This window comes from Fringilla coelebs, assembly GCF_963513975.1.
Source record: "Fringilla coelebs genome assembly, chromosome: 3".
NCBI classification, from domain to species: domain Eukaryota; kingdom Metazoa; phylum Chordata; class Aves; order Passeriformes; family Fringillidae; genus Fringilla; species Fringilla coelebs.
The window spans coordinates 6,451,591-6,470,489 of NC_140030.1; the positions used below are offsets into that span (position 1 = coordinate 6,451,591).

Here is an 18,899-nt window from a genome sequence, read left to right on the forward strand (position 1 = left end):
TCCCTCCCAGAAGGACTCTTTCTGCTGAAAAAGAACAGTGAAAAAAGTACAGACGCAAGGAAAAATATTCAGATGCCTCTGGCACAAGTAACTGCAGCAGCAATTAATGTCACTTTGCAAACCAAAATGTGATGCACTCATAAATTAGGTTTTTAAGGCATAGAGTTATTTCTGAGCATAAACGAGCTGCAGACTGTTCTGTAAGCAAACAGCATAAAACCTTATCATGACTGAGTTAGGAACAGGACAACAATAACTCTGGGACTTTTTTACAGCCATATCATGTTCCAAATGTAGTCACTGTTTGCAGAAAAACACTAAGGTGATAAGCACAAAATAAAAATCCAATAGATACAGCCAGATTAGCCCTCCCCTTCTGCTTCTACCCTGTTTCTGTGGTTTTTTTTCTTTTCTCTTAAACACCATTTCCAGCATTTAAAAAAAAAAAAAAATGAGCAAAGCCTGCAGCAGTTCAGCTACTGAAGCAATGGTTGAGTCACTGGAGTGACAAGACCTAGGTTGTCCCAAGCTATGAGTAGCAAGTTGAATTAACATAGGTAAGACTCACCAGTTCCTGTAGTACCACCCAAGTCCAGTGACCTCATTCAGCTGTCTCTGACATGGACTGCTCTGTGTTCCCAGGCCCTACACTGATCCATGCTCCTGCTTCTCCTGCTTGTCTGGAGAATTCTTACAGGCTAGCTAAGCCAAAGGGTTCTTGGGGACAGGGGTCTTTCTCCTCCAGCTGTCTTTGGCCTATCACTATCCTGTAATAATATATTTAAACCTCTACATAAGCTAACAGTGGCAACTCACATAAATTTACTAAGAAAATTATAATAAAATTTATCAAATATACTCTGCCCTTCAGGGAAGAATTCAGCTGTGGCAGGTCCACTATATTGATTTGTCAATAAAACTTTCTGATAAGCCCCTGAAAACAGCAGTAATGTTCCTCTCTAACTATTTGCTTTGCATAAGAAAAACAGAAAGAATTTGAAGTTTTCTCCCTTAACAATGAGCACAGCTGCTTTTATGTTACTGGGCCCTACCTTTTGTGACCACATGAGCCAGGAGTAAAGCCACAGCCTTGGGTGACGCAAGAAAGAGGAATCCAGAAGCAACTTATGATATTTCAGAATTAAAAATAATGGTATAGGATTTTCTATTCCTTTGTGAGTCAATACTGTGACCTTTCCTTGATGGTGCAGTTCCTGTCTAACAGGGCCCTTTTGTCCAGCAAAGACCACGCTCATATACATAAAGAATAATGTAAAAATGCTAATGATAACGTGTAGCTACCTCATCCCTAATTCAGACTCATGAGCAAAGGTTAATGAGTTCAGAGCTGCCCATTTCATGTAAATGTGGCATTAGCATCATGAAAATACCTTCCACTTACAGTGCTTTCATCAAAGTACTTTACAAATAACAGGATGCAAATAACAGGAGGTCCTTTGTATGGGTGCATGTTAGTGACAGAAGAGCTACAGCCCATCCCACAAAATACCTCCATAAAACACCTCTATAGCACAAATCTGCCATAGCAAAGTGGAGGAGCTGCTCCCTGGAAGCCCACTACTGGCGTGGTAGGAGCTGGGCACCCTCCTCTCCCAACCAGAGGAAAAGTCTTTGCCATCCAGCAGCTCTCCTGTACCCTGCCCCTGGTAAGGAAAGGGAAGGGGAAAAGCACCCACAGAACAGCAGGGAGAGGAAGACAGAGATGAAAAGTTTTATCTATCACCATTTGTTTGCCCCTCCATCCCCTTTTAATCCTCCCTGGGAGTCATATGAAGTATTTAGTATCTCCTTTGACTCAGTGATGACAAACACGAGAGATTGAAAACACTTGGGCACAGAAAATCTGCGTTGTGAGATGGTTTGAAATACCTATGTATAGCATTTCCTGGGCAGGGTCCTGCTCTCACCTGTTTTCCCCTTTCCTAGGGAAGGGTGAGCCAAATCCAGGGCAGAACAGGGGCTGAGGCTGGCAAGGGGAAGTCAGGGTGGCTCCTGGGATCCTGGGGAAAGGCACTCTGGAGTGCAGAATTAGAAACGAGGGGGTACAGGGCAATCTGTTGTGAAGAATAAGGCAGTGGGGGAAGGACAGCAGATATAGGCAGGTTGAGGAGTGGACAGGGAGAGGGAGTGACCGCTTTCCAGAAAAGAAAGAGCATATTCTAGTGCCAAGAGGATAGTTTGCAAATCACTGCACTAATAAATGGCAAACAACTGCCTGTCCTTTGAGAGGAGCAGCTCTGCTGTAAACACAGGCTGGACCTGGAGACTCCCTCTCTCTCCACTTTGCAAAGGTTTCTCACATAAAATATGTTTGCAATGTGGGGTGGTTGTTTGATTGTTTGCCTGTCAAGTCCAGGTTGCATCCTTACCTGGCCTAACTTGGAGCTAGCTTTTTCATACAGAAATGCTTGCAACCTGCCAAACTGTTCTGTAGTCCAGGCCCTGATGTCTGCACATCTTCATCAGCACATCAAACTACTGGAAACTGTCTTGACAGTGGAAGTGTTTTCCATCAAACTGATTAACAATTGCACTCCTTTGTTTGCAATATATTGAAAAGATTGTGGGCTGGTGGTCAGCACCAGGCACAGTCACGGTTCCTGGCTCTGACTGATCTACAGCACTCTGTTCATGCCTCATTTAAAGCCTAATTTCTGCATCTGTAGAAGGTGAGAATATACATCAATCATCCAGGAACTTAATTAAATATGCCATGATCTTCCCTAAGGAGTAAATGCACCCTCACGGATCTCAATTCCATGTGAAGGGACCAAAACCAGCTTCCTTTTGAGCACAGGAAGAAATCTGTTCCATTAGATCTCCAAGATGCCAGCCTGTCACTGCTGCAGCTAAAACACCTGTCCAAAACTGCTGGCAAACGGCAAATCTGTTGACTCACTTCCAGCATACTCCTTACACTCGGGAGCACATCTCCCAACATTTTGCACCCAGGGACAGTTCTGGTCTCTAATTTTGTGGCTATGATGATTATGGCACCATACTGTGACAGGAGATGACCTGGATTCAGGGAATGGGAAAGGAGCATGGGTCTGTGTCCAGGTGGTGCATCTTGCATTTCCAGTGAAGTAGGACAATAAAACTCATCTTATGCTGAGGGCATACAAAAACAATGTTCACTATTTAGAAGCACTAATGAGTTTTCCTGGTCCTCAGATGTTTATTATACCAAATCACTGCATTTAATACAGCAGAGATTCCTCACAAGTTAAAGACATGAAAGTCAGATTCTAGCATTCTCAGCTCTGTAAACAACTGGTGCAAGTGAGTATTTTTTGACAGCTGATAAGCCGTAGTTACATTTTTAAATTGTGTTTTTGAACAAAAAAAAAAAGCTCTGAGGCTACCAATGCTGTTTGATGTCCAGCAGTGTTTTACTGCTGCAATACTGAGAAATGAGTGTTAGTGGGATTTGGTTTTCAATGAAATTCTAAACATAGTAAATGCAGAACTGAGAACAGCAACACTATTTTAAACCCGCCGCTGCAGTTAACTAAAATTGATCCCCCCAACAAGTGCTAAAAATAGAAAGAAGAGAGCACACAATGGCTTTTCATATTGCTCCCTGCAGGCTCCTTAAATCCGGGTGAATTTGACCTTCACGCAAAGCTGTCCCAGAGTGTGGGACAATGAGTGATATTTCACATTCCACTGCTCCAGAACAGGAATTGATTTATTACCCAGCTAACTCGGGAATTCGTTTACACGTTTCCATTTATAACACTGCTGCATCAAAGGGGAAAAAAAAAAGGAGGTTTTTGGTTTTCCTTTTATTCAGCATTTTAGAAGCCAAGTATCACTCCCGGAAATAATAATATGCAATATCGTATGAAGTCTTTCCCCTGACTGCCTTTTCCTACTGCCTTTTTCCTGCTGAAGGGGAACAAACCATAGGAATCTCCTGATGTATATTTTCCTCTTGTGAGAGATCCCATCTGAAAAAGACAGGAGATAATCCTGCAAACCTTGTGAATCATGAAACATCCTTCTGCACCCCATGCACTCCAGCTCTGAGTTCCTTTGGTGCAGTTGCACAAAAGCCCCAGTGATTAGATGTCTGCAATTGGAAGCTGCTCTCAGAGCGAGCAAGCAGCATTCCCAGTACAGCTGGGGAGAAAACAATTCTCTCGTCCCACAAGAATTTCAAAAATAAACTGCTAAATTTTCATGAGCTCACCCCCACAATTGTTATTAGATTGGATCTGAAATGTTTTATTTCGGTATGAAGATAATTTAATAGGCTATTTTTGCTTGTGGCTTATGAATGGAAATTAGATTAATTTGTAAATGATACTGCTTGGACCTGAAACTGGAACCTTTCTCATTTTGAAAATTCTAAAACAAGATGCTTTAACAGCTTTGAAAGGAAACTATTTGTAAAGATGACTTAATTATATCAAAAGTAACCCTCTCCTATGTAAAGTTTTGGTTTTATCAGATGTGCATTTTTCAAGGGAAAGCACTGCATGCAAATCCCAGCTAGCTTCAACTCCTGGCATTAGCTGAAGACGGGAAGACAGAAGAAAGCCTGGATGCATTATCCATTGACATTTATCTTGTGCTAAGGGAGGCTACAACTTATCCCATTCCTCCTGCATAGTTTTCAGCAGGAAATGAGCATTCCTAACAGAGCAATCCCACCGGGACTGGGGAACAGTAGTTCTCTCTCAAGGAACAGTGTGTGAGATTCTCCACTCCAGTGAACGTGCACTTTTTCAAGTGAGAAATCCCCACCTTAGAATGCAGAACTGAGCAGATGTCATGTACAGCAAAACTCCTCACATCCACAGCCAAATATTTATCCAGTCCCCACCTAAACCATCAGCTGTGTCATCTAAGCACTAACCCCAGCACAATAAATGGTGTAAGCAGAGCTTTGATCAGCTCTCACAAGCTGCAGATAACACACAGTTCTGTGCCTACACATGGCAAAATTCATTCTGAAGGAAAGAACCAGGTGACATCCATCAATTGAAATCCAAATTTTAATGCAACTTCCAGCTCTATGCCAACTCCCTCTACAGTTATTATCTACACTGGTATTTCTTGCCTGCTTTTCCTGCCACATTTTCACCCAAGGACCACAAACTTACCTGGTCCAAGCTTAGAAACTGCATAAAGGAGGTCGTAGTTGATGACAGGTGTCGCATCATCTATTGGTTGCCACCCTACAGGTGGGGAGGCTGGAGGCGAGATGAGAAACTGTTTTGCAGGCTGTGGTGGTGCCAAATGAAGCTTGTCTCCATCTGTCTCAGAGGTCTGAATCTTTAAAGCATAACAAAGACACTGTTTAGTACAGGAAAGCATCACAGAATGGCTTGGGTTGGAAAGGACCTTTAAAGGTCATCTCCTCCAACCCTCCTGCCTTGCTCAGAGCTCCATCCAGCCTGGCCATGAATATTTCTGTGGATGAAGCATCCACACCTCCTCAGGGCAACCTGTGCCAGTGTTTCACCACTCCTACTGTAAAAGATTTGTTCCTTACATCCAGCCTTAAACAACCTTCTTTTAGTTTAAAACTATTTTCCCCTTGTCCTATTGCAACAGGCCCTGCTAAAAGGTCCATTTCCATCTTTCCTGTAAGCCACTTTTGAGTACTCAAAATCCACAGTGAGGTTTCCCTGGAGCCTTCTCTTGTCTAGGCTGAAAACCCCCAGTTCTCAGCCTGTCTCCACAGCAGAGGGGCTCAAGCCCTCTGAGCATCTTTGTGGCTTCCTCTGGCCTCACTCCAACAGGTCCATGCCTTTCCTGCCTTTGGGACCCCAGTGCTGGACACAGGATCCCAGGTGGGATCTCACCGGATCAGTCACATCCCTCAGCCTGCTGGTCACACTGTGGGTGATGCAGCCCAGGATATTTGGGGTGCCAGGGCACATTGTCCAGCTTCTCATCCCCACTGGATGGCTAAATGGAATGACTGCTCAAATCACACCCTTCTCACCCCAATTGCCACCCAGGCAGAGTTTCAGCATCAGTCTCAGAAGAGAAGGTCTGGAGATAAATTTCATCTCAGCCTTACAGATGGTACCTCTGCAGTAAATGCACAGTGTGGGGCTCTGTGACATCAGCAAAGCTACAATGTCTTGCCTCTTGTGTACATTCTTTCAGGATAAATGCAAAGCTTTGGTAGCCCCAGATGCTAGCTCAGAGATTTTTGAGGCTGTAAAGGCAGTTGAGGTCTGGTCTAAATGCCTAAATAAAAAGTGAGATCACACAGGTAACTCCTTCACCAAGGCCTTGTAAGTAACTTCAGAAAGGCTTCTACAGATTTTATTTCTTTAGTTGAAGTGAAAAAGGAATCTACAATGTTCCTTAGTCATTTGCAACTGAATGCCCTTATTTTATACCCATCTTGAATTATCTACTTTAATTCCTGCTCTTTTCTAGTATGTTGAAGAAGCCTTGATATAAATTAATTGTAGTGCAGCCATACCTAAGCAAGGTTACAACCAGCTTAAGCACAGAAGCAATAGACTCTATTTCCATGACAGCAAACATGGGGTTTGCAAAGAACCAGTCTGAATCTCTCAACTCCATGTTCCTCAGAACTTGGAGGTCTGGAAGTGGTTATTCAGCCTGGCTGAGGACAGACACTGCTCCAGACACTGCTGCTTCCACATCTTCACTCCCTGAACATGACTAATAAGCTCTGGTAAGACTACATGTACTGAAGAGCACAGTGCAGGTACCAGAATGGCTCTGCAGGAAATCAGCTTAGATAGGGAGACTAATCACTATTGTGCACATTTTTCTTTTTGTTGTTATCCCAAGTTTTCAATTAGCCTCCTGAATGTACAGTTAGAATGAAACCATTCTTATTTCTGCCTAACTGCAGGTTTTGAAACCTTTCAGAAAATTCAGAGCTAGATTTAGGAGATCAGGGCACAGAAAATGGGATCGAGGCAGATTCTTAACACCTAAATCCAGCTGTAAGATCTTCTGAGCTCATCTAACTCGTTAAGCACATTGGGTTTTTTTCACAGCTGTAGCTTCCCATCTTCCTGTGGTTCTGCTTCTGCCTAGGCTCAAAACAGCTCCTATTCTGACCAGGACCATGAAGAGGCTTGTAATTTAACACTGTGTGTTTGTTTGATACCTTTAAGTGAGCCAGCTCTTTTACTCAGACCTCTGAAGGGCCAAGCTGGCAGCTCAAAGCACACCTACGTTGCTTATAAACACTAGTGGTTATCTCACAAGCCACAGTGACCACATCAATTTACTAAACTGCATTCAGAAGAGGTCGTGGTTGGGTTCTCAACCTCCTTCAACTTTCTCTATCCTGGCTGGGGTCCAGTCTGCTGTGGGAGATCTATGTTCTTTCTCCCTTGGCCAAGGAGAACTGAACACCCACCTGACAATTCCAATAGATGGATATAACCACCTACAGCCCCAGGCTGGGAGTGTTTTTCTTCCCTTACCTTCTTCCTTTGACTTGGACTCAACAAATTCCTTTTAGAGAATTCAGTATTTGTAATTCACGTATTCAGTAAGGAAAAGCCAAAAAGGCAGGAGGAAACCTGACTGTGGCTCAGGGTGACAGCCAAATATGCAATTCAGTCCCACCTTTTTTATTCACTTGGATTCTTTACATTAGCATTTTCTTGTGGTTAGTTAAGAGAGTTACCCACAGACAATACCCAGTGTTGTAAATCACCTCTAAGATACACAATTCTGTGTGTTGAATGAGCAACTTTAGTCCTAAGTGGTCCTTTAAATTTGCTGCAGACCCTCAGGGCAGAAACAACTCAGTCAACACAAGAAGGTTTAAGCAATCTTCTATCAGAGAGATTGGGCAGGGGAGAAACCTTTATTACTTTTATTCAGTGTTAGTGCATAGCTTTTAAAGAAATATTGTGCAGTAACACAGAATTAGATTCCAGATTTCATTACCTGTGCAAAATACAACTTTAACTTCTTCCCTCTGAACTGTGTTTCATGCAGCTCTATTCTGGCACGAGCAGCTGATTTGGGACTGCTGAAATTTATCCGCACACGCCTGAAGCTTTTGAACAGCTGGAATGTCACACAGTCATCATAGGCACGGAACAAACCTTCAAATTTCTCCTGCAAAGCAAAAAGAAATAATGCTGAAGATTAACTTTGTGCTCTGTCGCATCAGTCTGAGTCAAACAACAATCTGAAACTTGACAGTTGTTTAAGCAGGAGGTTTCAACCTGTGGCCTTTGGGGACAGTGTCCATAGACAAACAAAGGTTCTGTGAAAAGTAATTAAGGAAAGCAGTGGTCTGGTAGTGCTGAACTCTGTAAAGGGTTTAGGGGAAGAAGTCTTCAAAGTGAGAACCCAACAGCTATTGAACTTCTCAAAAAGTTGAGCAAACCTATGACAGTGACATATGAAATGAAGCTGAGAGGGCACATGACTGAAAACACCAGACAACAGTGGGCTCATCTGCACAGAAGCAACCATTGTGCTGAATTACAGTGGAGTCAGCAGAGAACGGCTGCAGCTGAGGCTTACATCCACATCAGCACTGCAGGGTCATTTTGTATTGCATGATATGTTTTTCTGGATGTTTTGTCATTTAGATACTTAAGAGAATACACACTTGTTCTTTGAGAGGTCCTGCAGCATCTAGAAACAAATTGGACACTGAAAACAGCGATCTGTCTGAAAGAGAAACTTCAGGCTTCAAAATGTTTAGCTGTAGAAATATGTTCAAAAGCTCACAACAAAAATAGGGATATTTTATCTTTGTAAAAGGAAGGTCTGAAGTTAACCACACCCATGGACTTGGAGATGAACAAAAATTCAAGGCACTTTGGCAGCCTTGGAAGCTCAGACTCCATGATTTCTCTGCAAGCTGTGAGCACACAGAGGACTAAGTTCCACACCATCAAATAAACCCAAAGTCCTTAAATCAATTCTGACACTTGCACAGGTTTTTTCATTCAAAAAGCACAGATTCATAAACTGCCAAAGCTGAAAGGGGGCAGTTATTATTTAGTCCAGCCTTCATGTTTACTCAGATTTCAGACTGCTATCAAGTGAGTCACACATCAAATCTGAGCATTTTAGCTACTGCAATCAAGACTTGAAGTTTTGTAAGATGGAGAATCAGTGAGACCAAAGTCCCTGCTTTTAGGAGTGCTTTATTCTGAAAAAAAAAACCACTGGTAAAATGATTTGCCACAGCATTTCATATACACTGAGGACTGTTATGTCAGGGTTTGTATAATTACAATAACCTAATGTATATTGACAATAACCTGATGTGGATGCCTCATCCTTGGAAATGTTCAAGGCAAGGTTGGATGGGGCGTTGAGTCAGCTGGTTTAGTGGAAGGTGTCCCTCCCCATGGAAGGGAACTGAAATGAGATTAAGGTTCTTTACAATTCAGACCATTTCAGGATTCTGTTTTCTTGCTATCTCTGCAAGTCCTCACATTTATACATGTTTTAAAAGACTTTTTTCCTTTTCATCCAGAAAAACAAATTATTTTCCCTTACAGTGGATAACTGGTACAGACTACAGAAGACAAAAAAGAAAATGAAATTTATGTAATCTCATCAATACTTCAGTTCTTATCTATTGAGCTTACCAGCTAAACAAAGAATTCAGAACTTCTCAGAAAAATTCATCCAGAAGCACAGAGCAGCTGCATCAGGGAGCACTAACAGTACTGTGGGAGTAACTACTGTCAGAGTGAGACATTTATTAAGGAGTTAACAGGGAAGCAGCCCAGTTCCACAGCCAGGGCTGTGACACCACGGCGCATGTGCCCGATCTCCTTTCATTCACTGCCAGCTCTGTGGTCTTCCTCCCCATAACTGATATTCCATTGCTGGCACCCGTTCAAAGGAACCTCCCTATGGTCTATTAAGCTTTCATGATTTTCATTTCATTCTGCCTGACCTCACTCACCTCTTCCTCTCACTGCAGGAGATACTTTGGAGGATGAAAAAAGAAAAAGAAAAAACGGAGGTGAGAGCCTATAGTTTGGCAGAGGGTGACTAAAGGCATGCAGCAATCCCCAAAACAGTTGAAATGCATAGGTTTGTACAAGTGGGTCTAGTCTTACCACCCAATGTCCAAATTGTTACACCTCAGTTACACTTTTTATCTGCTTTGCATAGATTTTTGAAAATTCCATTTTCCTAAGCAGAAGCCTACATCCAGTGGCATTTGTATAAAGGTCAACCAAAAGCAGCAGTCATCTCAGTCGTGTCCTGATTGCAATTTTGATGCTACAACCTTCACAATGACCAGGGAAAAAGGGCTGGGGGAAGGGAGAGAAAGGGACAGGGCCCAGTGTCTGTGTAAAGTAGGACTCACACAGCATTCAGAAACATAGATAATTAAAGCTTATGTCTTCATGTTGTCTTTATTACCTCCTTCAGACCTCTTCAGTACATTTTTTTAAATGAAATAAAGAAATTTAAATACATATTAGTGAGGGACTTGAAAGTGCTGGCTTAACAGTTAATCCTAAGGGTCTTAAACCTAAACTACTCTGTGATTCTGTGAGAGAGAGAAAAAAAAAATATACATATTTTTGTATGTATGTATGTATAGAATAATCAAGACATTATAACAGAAGTCCCGTAAGTCAAAAATTAGCAGCAAGGTGATCATTTCCCAGTAGTAGCTCTCAGTTTCTCTACAAGCCAACAATAAAAATCATCATATTAAAAAAAAGTTTCACCAAGATGGAAGGAACCATGAATGGACTTGTCTGGACACAGGGAAGTATCTATTCCTACTGACTATTCATTAATAGAGATGCTCCCAGTCGGGATGCAGCAACCAGGGCTGTGTGCCTGCCCCCTCTGTAACACAAGCCAGAGCCCAGATCTTGGTGAGGGACCTAACACAACATTAGGGAGGACACAATTTCAAACGTGGGTCCAAGAATAGTGCGTACAAGGAACGTGCTGGGCACATTCCTGGGCTACACTGAGACTCACTCTGATTAGGCACTGAAGGGGTTAGATGGAAAACTGCAAAAAAGCTGATTAAGTCCTGGATGCTGTTGCCACACTGGGAGAACTTTAAAGCACTACGGACTTTATTCTGCTTGCTTTTCAATTTTACACTGGCACAGCTTTAGAGACCCAGCCTTGATTAACACTCCTGAAAATGCTGTGGGGAGGAGGGAAATCAAGCCCTCTACTGATATTATTAAAGGGCAGTCTATCCACAGTGGGGGCACTTCCACTGCACTGACTGAAACTGCAACTCCCATTAAAAAGATTCATACATCTGGATTTTTTTTATGTTTTCAGCTGATAATAATAATGACCTCAGCAGAGGTCATTAATCATCAAGTGAAGTTAATGGCCCTCAGCTGCATTTTGAGCCATCCCCACTCCTCCGAGCTTGATATCAATTCCCAGGAAAAGCCTTATGCCTTAATTGCTATTGCCTGTGACTTCTAATATCTGCTGAATGCACTTATCTGGATAAAAGTATTTCAGAGTCATTCCAATCTATAAGAAAATTTATCATATACATTATAAAGACCTAAGCAAATTCTTTCCCTTTCAAGTTTTGTGGATAAATTATTCAAGACTCATAATCCTCTCAATTTGAGACTTTTAAAGTGCTTTTAGGATTCAGTACTTTTAAATGCTTTTAGAAAGTAAGTCTTTGAACTTCCAGAGCACTTTAAACTTGTGGGGAAAAAAAAGGAAACATCCAACATTAAGCAGCAGTGTTGCTATTCTTAAAAAGTCAAAATGTAGAAAGTCATGAGTTATGCATTTATTTCTGGGATTTTTGAGTGTCTTCATCCATCCCAAGTATGTCTCAATGAGGCCCAATTAATGCTTTGGAAGATGTGAGCAACCTTCACTACCCCAAGTTCCCACTGCTCCCTCCTGGGCCCCGTGCCCTCTCTTCATCTTTATTCCTTTGCCCAACACTCAGCCACCTTTCCCCAGTTCTTTCCTGTCACCTTCTGTCAGCTCCCGTCACTCAGTGCCTCTAGCAGTTTCCAAAGTTCTTTTCTGTTTGTTTTCTAAATTAACGAAATTAGCACAAAGTACGACCATACTAATTAAAGCTGCTGATTACTCCAGCTTGATGGTTATCATTTAGGACAGCCAATGCTGAGAACAAACAGAGCAGCATGCAAGGAAGAAATGAGCACTGGAGTGACAGACAGGAGCAAAAGGCCTCTGAGGACAAGGGCAAACCTATGCCCTCCTTGAATCAAAACTATTTCTAGCACTAAATGGGAGCTCATCTGGGACCAAGACCCTGCAAGTCACATGGTAACAGTGATCAGTGAAGTGCAGCTATAGGGAGGTAAACAAGATGCTGGGTATATTTGGAAAAGTATTTCCAGTAAAGCAAGGGGAGTATTAACATTGTATGGAGCACTACAGCAGGTCATTAAAAATGCAGGGTTTGTTGCCTGTACCCTAAGCAGATTAATGGGAATAGATCCAGATAAAGGTTACAGGGAGGTGCTGTAATGAGTCTAGAGAAGGAGAGCTGAGCTGGGGAAGGGTCTGGAGCGCAGGCCTGATGAGGAGCAGCTGAGGGAACTGGGGGAGCTCAGCCTGGAGCAAAGGACACTCAGGGGGGATATTCTGACTCTGCACAGCTCCCTGACAGGAGGGGGCAGCCAGGTGGGGGTTGGGCTCTGCTCCTAGAGAACAAGCATTAGGACAAGAGGACATGGCCTCAAGCTGAGCCAGGGGAGGTTTAGGCTGGACATTAGGAACAATTTCTTTACTGAAAGGGTTGACAGGCATTGGAACAGATTGCCCAGGCAATTGGTGGAATCACCATCCCTGGGAATGCTCAAAAGTCAGAGGATGTGGCACTTGGGGACATGGATTAGTGGTCATCACAGCAGTGCTGCATTAATGGTTGAATTCGATGACCTTACAGGTCTTTTCCATCTTTAACCTTTCCATAATTCTATGAATTAACAACTTACTAAATAAGAAATTCAAATGCTTGGCTAATTTAGCAAAACAAAACAAAGCCTGAGAGGCGATAGGACAGTCTTCAGTAATTTACCAGTACTGTTCAGAGCAAGGACAAATCACACTGTATGGTGTAAATCTAGAAGACTACATTGGCATAAAACAAGTAGAAACAATTGGCATAAATAGGTTTAGTCTAGAAGTTAAAGAAGGTTTCAAACATCAGAGTAATGATCCAGAAACAACGTTCCAATTACAGCAGTGGCAGCAAATTATTTTTTTAAGATTGAATTTGGTTAGTTCATGTGAGGGACTATGACAAAGTATCGACACAATGAGCATTGTAAAACATGACAGCCATAATTAGCAAGTGAATTGGGTTCTGACACAGCAAGTTCCTGTGATTTATTTCCAAACATTTCTTTCATGAATAGCTCCACTGGTATTGTGTTCATTCAGGACAAAAGCCAAGGCCTAATTCAAATCAATGGAAGCCTTTCCACAGACATCAGCAAGCTTTGGATTAGAGCCCTAGAACTCAGAACCCAAATTACATTTTATTATTCAGTGTGTTTACACTCATTATCACCCTTGCTACACATTTGATTTAGGATATGGTTGTGATTTAGAACTTTAGCCAAATGCTTTTCCTAGAGTTTTGCAAGAAAATAAAGAAAGCATTTTTCCTATTTTAATTTTTCGCATTCATTCATGTAAAAGATACTCCAAGGAACTAACCACAATAGGGAAAGGGATGTAATGCACAATTATGAAATTAGTTTTTCCTGAAATTAGTTCTGTACAGGATATAAATATCCCTGTAAGACATAAACTCCTATCTCAGAGTTGAATGTATTCTGTTTCCAGACAAGCCACGCTGCTTCCAACCCTACAAAGCTCTCATGAGGCACAAGAAAAAAAGACAGAATCTGGTAAACTGTGGAAGTTGTGCACTGAAGAGTCTTGTAGAAAAAACAATCTAAGAACAGATTAATTCCCTGTTTATAGCAAAGAGGATGGGCACACTAGTTACTTCTAGAGGGATAAAGGAGTCACTAAGGTGACACACATTTAACAAAAATACCAAAAGAGAAGCCTAGAAAATATGAGCTGAAGTGATTTCAGCGTTGAGATATGTCAATGCCAATGTGAAGGGTATTTAAATGACTAGCCTGGATATTGTGTGTGGCTCTCCTCTTCCGCGATTAAGGAAGATGGAGGCAAGATGGAAGAGCAACAAAAGACTGCAAGGATGATCAGAGAAGTTGTGAACCTGTCACAGGAGGTGAAGGCAGATGATATCCATCCCTGGAAGTGTTCAAGGCCAGGCTAGACAGAGACCTAAGCAACCTGGTGTAGTGGAAGGTGTCCCTGCCCATGGCAGGGGCTGGAATGAGATGGTGCCTTCCAGGTCAAACTGTTCTGGGATTCTGGGATCTTGCCTTGGGAAACAGAACCGGAAGTATGAGGTGTTTCCTGCTGCATCTGTCTGTAAGGAAATCAATAAATAATGTAAAGGGAAAGAGATTAACAGAATTAAAATAACTAACAGTGTTGATATTAAACAAAGACTGCCTGTTAAGAGATTTAGACTTAAATTGAGGCAGTTATTTAGCACTAGACCTGTAACATATCAAAATGCCACTGGCCCAGAAATAGAAAAAGCCTAATTGCTTTGATGAAAAGGGTAAGAAGGAAGGATTAGAAAAGAGCACTATGCATTTCTGTGGTTCTCAAAGACAAAAGAAGAGGAAAGACTAGAGGAGAAAAAAAGGGATCCTGATTTGTCTAATAAAAACTTAAAATAACTGGATTCATCTGAAGTACTTTTAACAATTATTTAATGATCCACACAAAACAAGCAAGCAGCTTGATACAACTCACATGTGGAAATTCCTTAAAAGCAAGAACTCCCACAAGTAGCCAGTGTAAGCAACAGCCTCTTCAAATTCTCTGCTTCTTAAAAGATGAAACTCATTGGGAAATCCTGGTAGTGCATATGAAAAACCACTATTGATTCTCAGTTAAAATTCCAGGAGTGCTATAAATAGAGGAAATATTTTAAACCAGTGATGATAAATAGAGAATTCCTATGGGCTTGCCCTGCTGCCTTTAAATAATGGCAGGAGAATAAAGCACAAATTTACCATTTAGAGATTCCCTTAAGGCAAAGGTCTCCAGTTTATAGTTTTTATTTCACTTTTCACTGTAGGTAGCTGTAGCTGAGAGTGTGGGATCTTCCTACTCCCTCCTTACAAGTGGGGGAGGATATTATTTGAATATTCACCCTGAGTATTACTGTCTGAATGTTGGTTTGCAGAAAGTTTCTTCTGTTACCAAAGGAAATCTCTCAGCTGGCAGCAGGAATGGAAAAATGTGTCTTTCCACCTGTCATTCACCAGGGTACATTTTAAAAGGACATTTCTTCATGTGAGACATTTTGAAAGGGGGAAAAACCAGGGAACAGTGGCTATTTTGTCAGATAATCAGAATCACAAAGTACTCTGCAATCACCTCCTAGTCACTGTACTGTCTAAAATGTGCTCCTTACCTTGGAACTCAGTGCACAGCCCTGCTCATTTCTTCATGAAGTTGGAGTAGAGCATTAAAACGGGGCTGGAAAGAGCTTGGGTTTATTTACATTAAACATGGCAGTAATTAGCATATTTCAAAATTGAACAATTCTCTCAGTACATGAACAAATCAATCCAGTTTGCAACCCCAGTCCATTCAGTTTGTTGTTCTATGCTTGGCTTTCTCCTGTTTTCAAGAGGTGAAGGTCAGGTAAGTTGTGAATCAGAGATGAAATAAAACAGTAAAGCCAAAAAAAATTTAAGGCTGGGCTTCAAGATGGGGGGCATTACAAAAAGCACTAAATCTTGCTCTCTCCAGTAAAATGAAGATTGATCTGCCTGTACTACTGCAATCCTTTTAAAGAGGAGCCTAATACCTTTAAGCTTTACTTTGTAAAGAATGCACTGTTTGTATTTCAGAAGTGATGCTCAGTGGCCTCCTTGCCCCACAATTTGCAGTGAACCAACCCTAAACAGGAGCACACAGGCAACAAAACACAGCCCTGGCCCATGACTCACACATCCTGCTGTGTTATCCTTACACACTGGGGCTATTCACCTGCATAGAACTGTTAGACCCTAAAGGATGCATTGAGTGTTCTGCCCTCCACATTGTGCCAAAATAATTCTGACAGCAGAACTATTTGATGTAATGTTTACTGTTTACAGATCCAGTGTCTTGGTCCAGAGAGCGACTTTGAGAAAGTCTAACAGATGTTACACAATGTTGTTGAGACATTTGTAACTCATCATCTCTCAAAGAGCCCTGATGGCAAAAGTAGGTCAGGAGCTGGAAGAAGTTTGCTGGTCCCACCTCATGCTGGGACTAAGGGAGGAGGAGGCATCCATCCCTCACAGCCCTCCTGCATTTACATGCCCACCACGGCATGAGAGCACTGCAAACATCCTGGTGAACAGAACAACAGCGATGTCCCTCTTGAAAAATCAGCTGAACCAAATAAATTTTTCTTCCTCTTCCAGCTCATCAGCACAACAAAAGGTACAGAGATAATATCTGCCCCAAAGCTTAATGGGAATGCATTCACATTTCAGAAGAGGCTGACAAATGTCAGGGGCACAGAATTCTGCTGCGTTGCCTTTTCTGTTTTTAACCAGCTCACATCCCTGTTTACCTCAATGTGACGCACATTCCTCCTGCTTAGCTCCACTGATCTGGAAACCAAAGGCTCCTTCAAGATGAAATAAATTGTTCCTGTGGCAATGCCAAGGGGCTGATTTAATATAGTTTGGAGAGTTCTCAATTCAATTTCACACCCAACGATTGAGCTAGAAGAAAAATCCACACTTTACACTACTTCTTCTTTATAGGAACACTGTTATTTTACTGTATCATCAGCCACAGCTTTTCTGAGCACACCATATTTGAAGTACTCCAGTTCCAGATGCTGTATGAGCTCCCTGAAATGCTGGAAGTGCTCTTTCAAACCAGCTGGCAAAGTGCACATTCTGTGACCAGATCCATTAGTTTCAAACCCAGTGCTGGGGAGTGTTCTGTAGAGACATCATTCTTTGTTCCCTGAAAAGCTACATTTGATTTCAGTGCTGGCTATTATTGTGCAACAGCACATAATAGTTGTCTTTTATTTTTCTCTTTTGCATTCTATTTGTCAGTGGGAAAAAAAAATCAAAACCTGAACAGATTTGTGGAAGATCTGTTTTCCAAATAGCAGCCTAACATTTGTAGAAGATTTGTTTTCCAAATAGCAGCCTAACATTTTGGCTTGAGAATGGTAAAAATCATGCTAAGAACAAAGACGTAAAGAAAATATTCAGACTGTCCTGAAAAAACACCCTATTTTTGGTTTGCTTTAAGATTTCAAATAATAACAGAGTAGATAATGTATGTAGTGAACTCCAAGGGGCTCATCTGGATTGGATTTAAGAATGTTCATAGTACAATACCAGCTATTGCTTTTGTCTTGTTCCTTTTGTTAAGCCCAACAATTAATTGGTAGCAAAAGGAACAAATTATTGTGTATGTTTCTAAAGTTCTTATTATCTTAATTTAGCACACAAAATAAGGAAGAAAAACAACCTTAATTAGTTTTTACCAAAAGCTGCTACATTTATGTTAATAAGGAATGTTCCAGGAGCAGATCTCCGCAGCAAAACAGTTGGTGCTGACTTTCTGATCAGGTGCCACAGACTGAATGCCCATTAGCAGCTGGAACATAGCAAGCATGCTACTAGAGTGCAACTTCTATTTCATCTGAAGAATTTCATCTGAAAGGCATCCAGTTCATGAACTGCTCTGTGATGTGAACAAAAAGCACAGTTAATGAAGAGCAACAGGAAAGTTGCCTCATGAGAATGCCCAGCTCAGACTCAAAATGCTAATATAGATACAAGCCTCTATCTCTCATAAAAATAGTTAGCTGGCACTCCAGGAGAAGAATAAAACAACTCCACAACCAAACTGAAGTGATAGAGACAATAATAAATAAGGGACTGGTGGTCAAATCTGTGCACAAAACTAGGACTGAAATTATTTATCATGAGAAGCTGTGTGAAAATTATTCATATTCATAGAACTATAGAATGGTTTGGGTTGGAAGGGATCTTAAAGCTTACCAAGTTCCAAACCCCATCCACTAAACCAGGGTGCTCTAAGCTCTGTCCCACCTGGCCTTGTACTCTTCCAGGGATGGGGCAGCCACAGCTTCTCTGGGCAACCTGTGCCTGAGCCTCACCACCTTCACATCAAAGAATTTCTTCCTTTAAACTGTATACACTTTGATACTGTAAGAAAAGCTACATAAATATCCATCTTATTATGACACTATTTTTCATTGATCTTTGGCAACTGCAATTTCATGTCCTCAACCTCCTGAGGCCAGCCCACTGTCCTGTTCGTGTGGTGACATTGAGGCCAGGATAGACCCACAGCCACAGTGGGAAACCACAGGCTCATGGGAAACCATGGGAGTAGAACCAGAGTTTTCATAACTCATTCTGAATCCCTTTATTTCTACACAATCCCCAAGTGGAGTATAGAAACCTCAGCCTCTTAAAAAACTGTTACTGAGGCTGTGGAAGTGTCAGGGGAGACCTTTGTTGTTGTGATGCAGAATCAGGACATCAGTGTGCAAAATTCTAAATGCAAGGATGAACTACAATAAAGGCAACACCAAGAGCTGAGAAACTGTGTCTTATTTATAGTCTTGGAGATGCAACGTTGTAAAACAACCATAAAATGCACACTACTTATTCCCTGACACTGTCAACCCAGTTAAACTAGAAAAATAAACAAGAACAAGTCATGGGACAGTTTAAACTAATAAAATGCTTGCATTGCCCATTCCTGATTTACTGTTTTGCCTACAGTGATCAACATTTATAGCATTTCAGCTGTTCTCATCAGTCATGGGG

At 41.6% G+C, this 18,899-nt stretch overlaps 1 protein-coding gene across 3 annotated transcripts in view; it reads right to left on the reverse strand.

The window, feature by feature from the left end:
• Positions 1-18,899, reverse strand: part of RCAN2 (regulator of calcineurin 2) — an 82,117-nt gene that overhangs the window by 5,845 nt on the left and 57,373 nt on the right. For all 3 annotated transcript variants that reach the window (XM_084203523.1, XM_084203522.1, XM_084203524.1), the window contains 2 exons: positions 7,930-8,103; positions 5,133-5,304 (listed from right to left, as the gene is read on the reverse strand). In XM_084203523.1, coding sequence (XP_084059649.1) covers positions 5,133-5,304; positions 7,930-8,103 — 346 coding nt within the window. The remainder of the gene's footprint in view (positions 1-5,132; positions 5,305-7,929; positions 8,104-18,899) is intronic.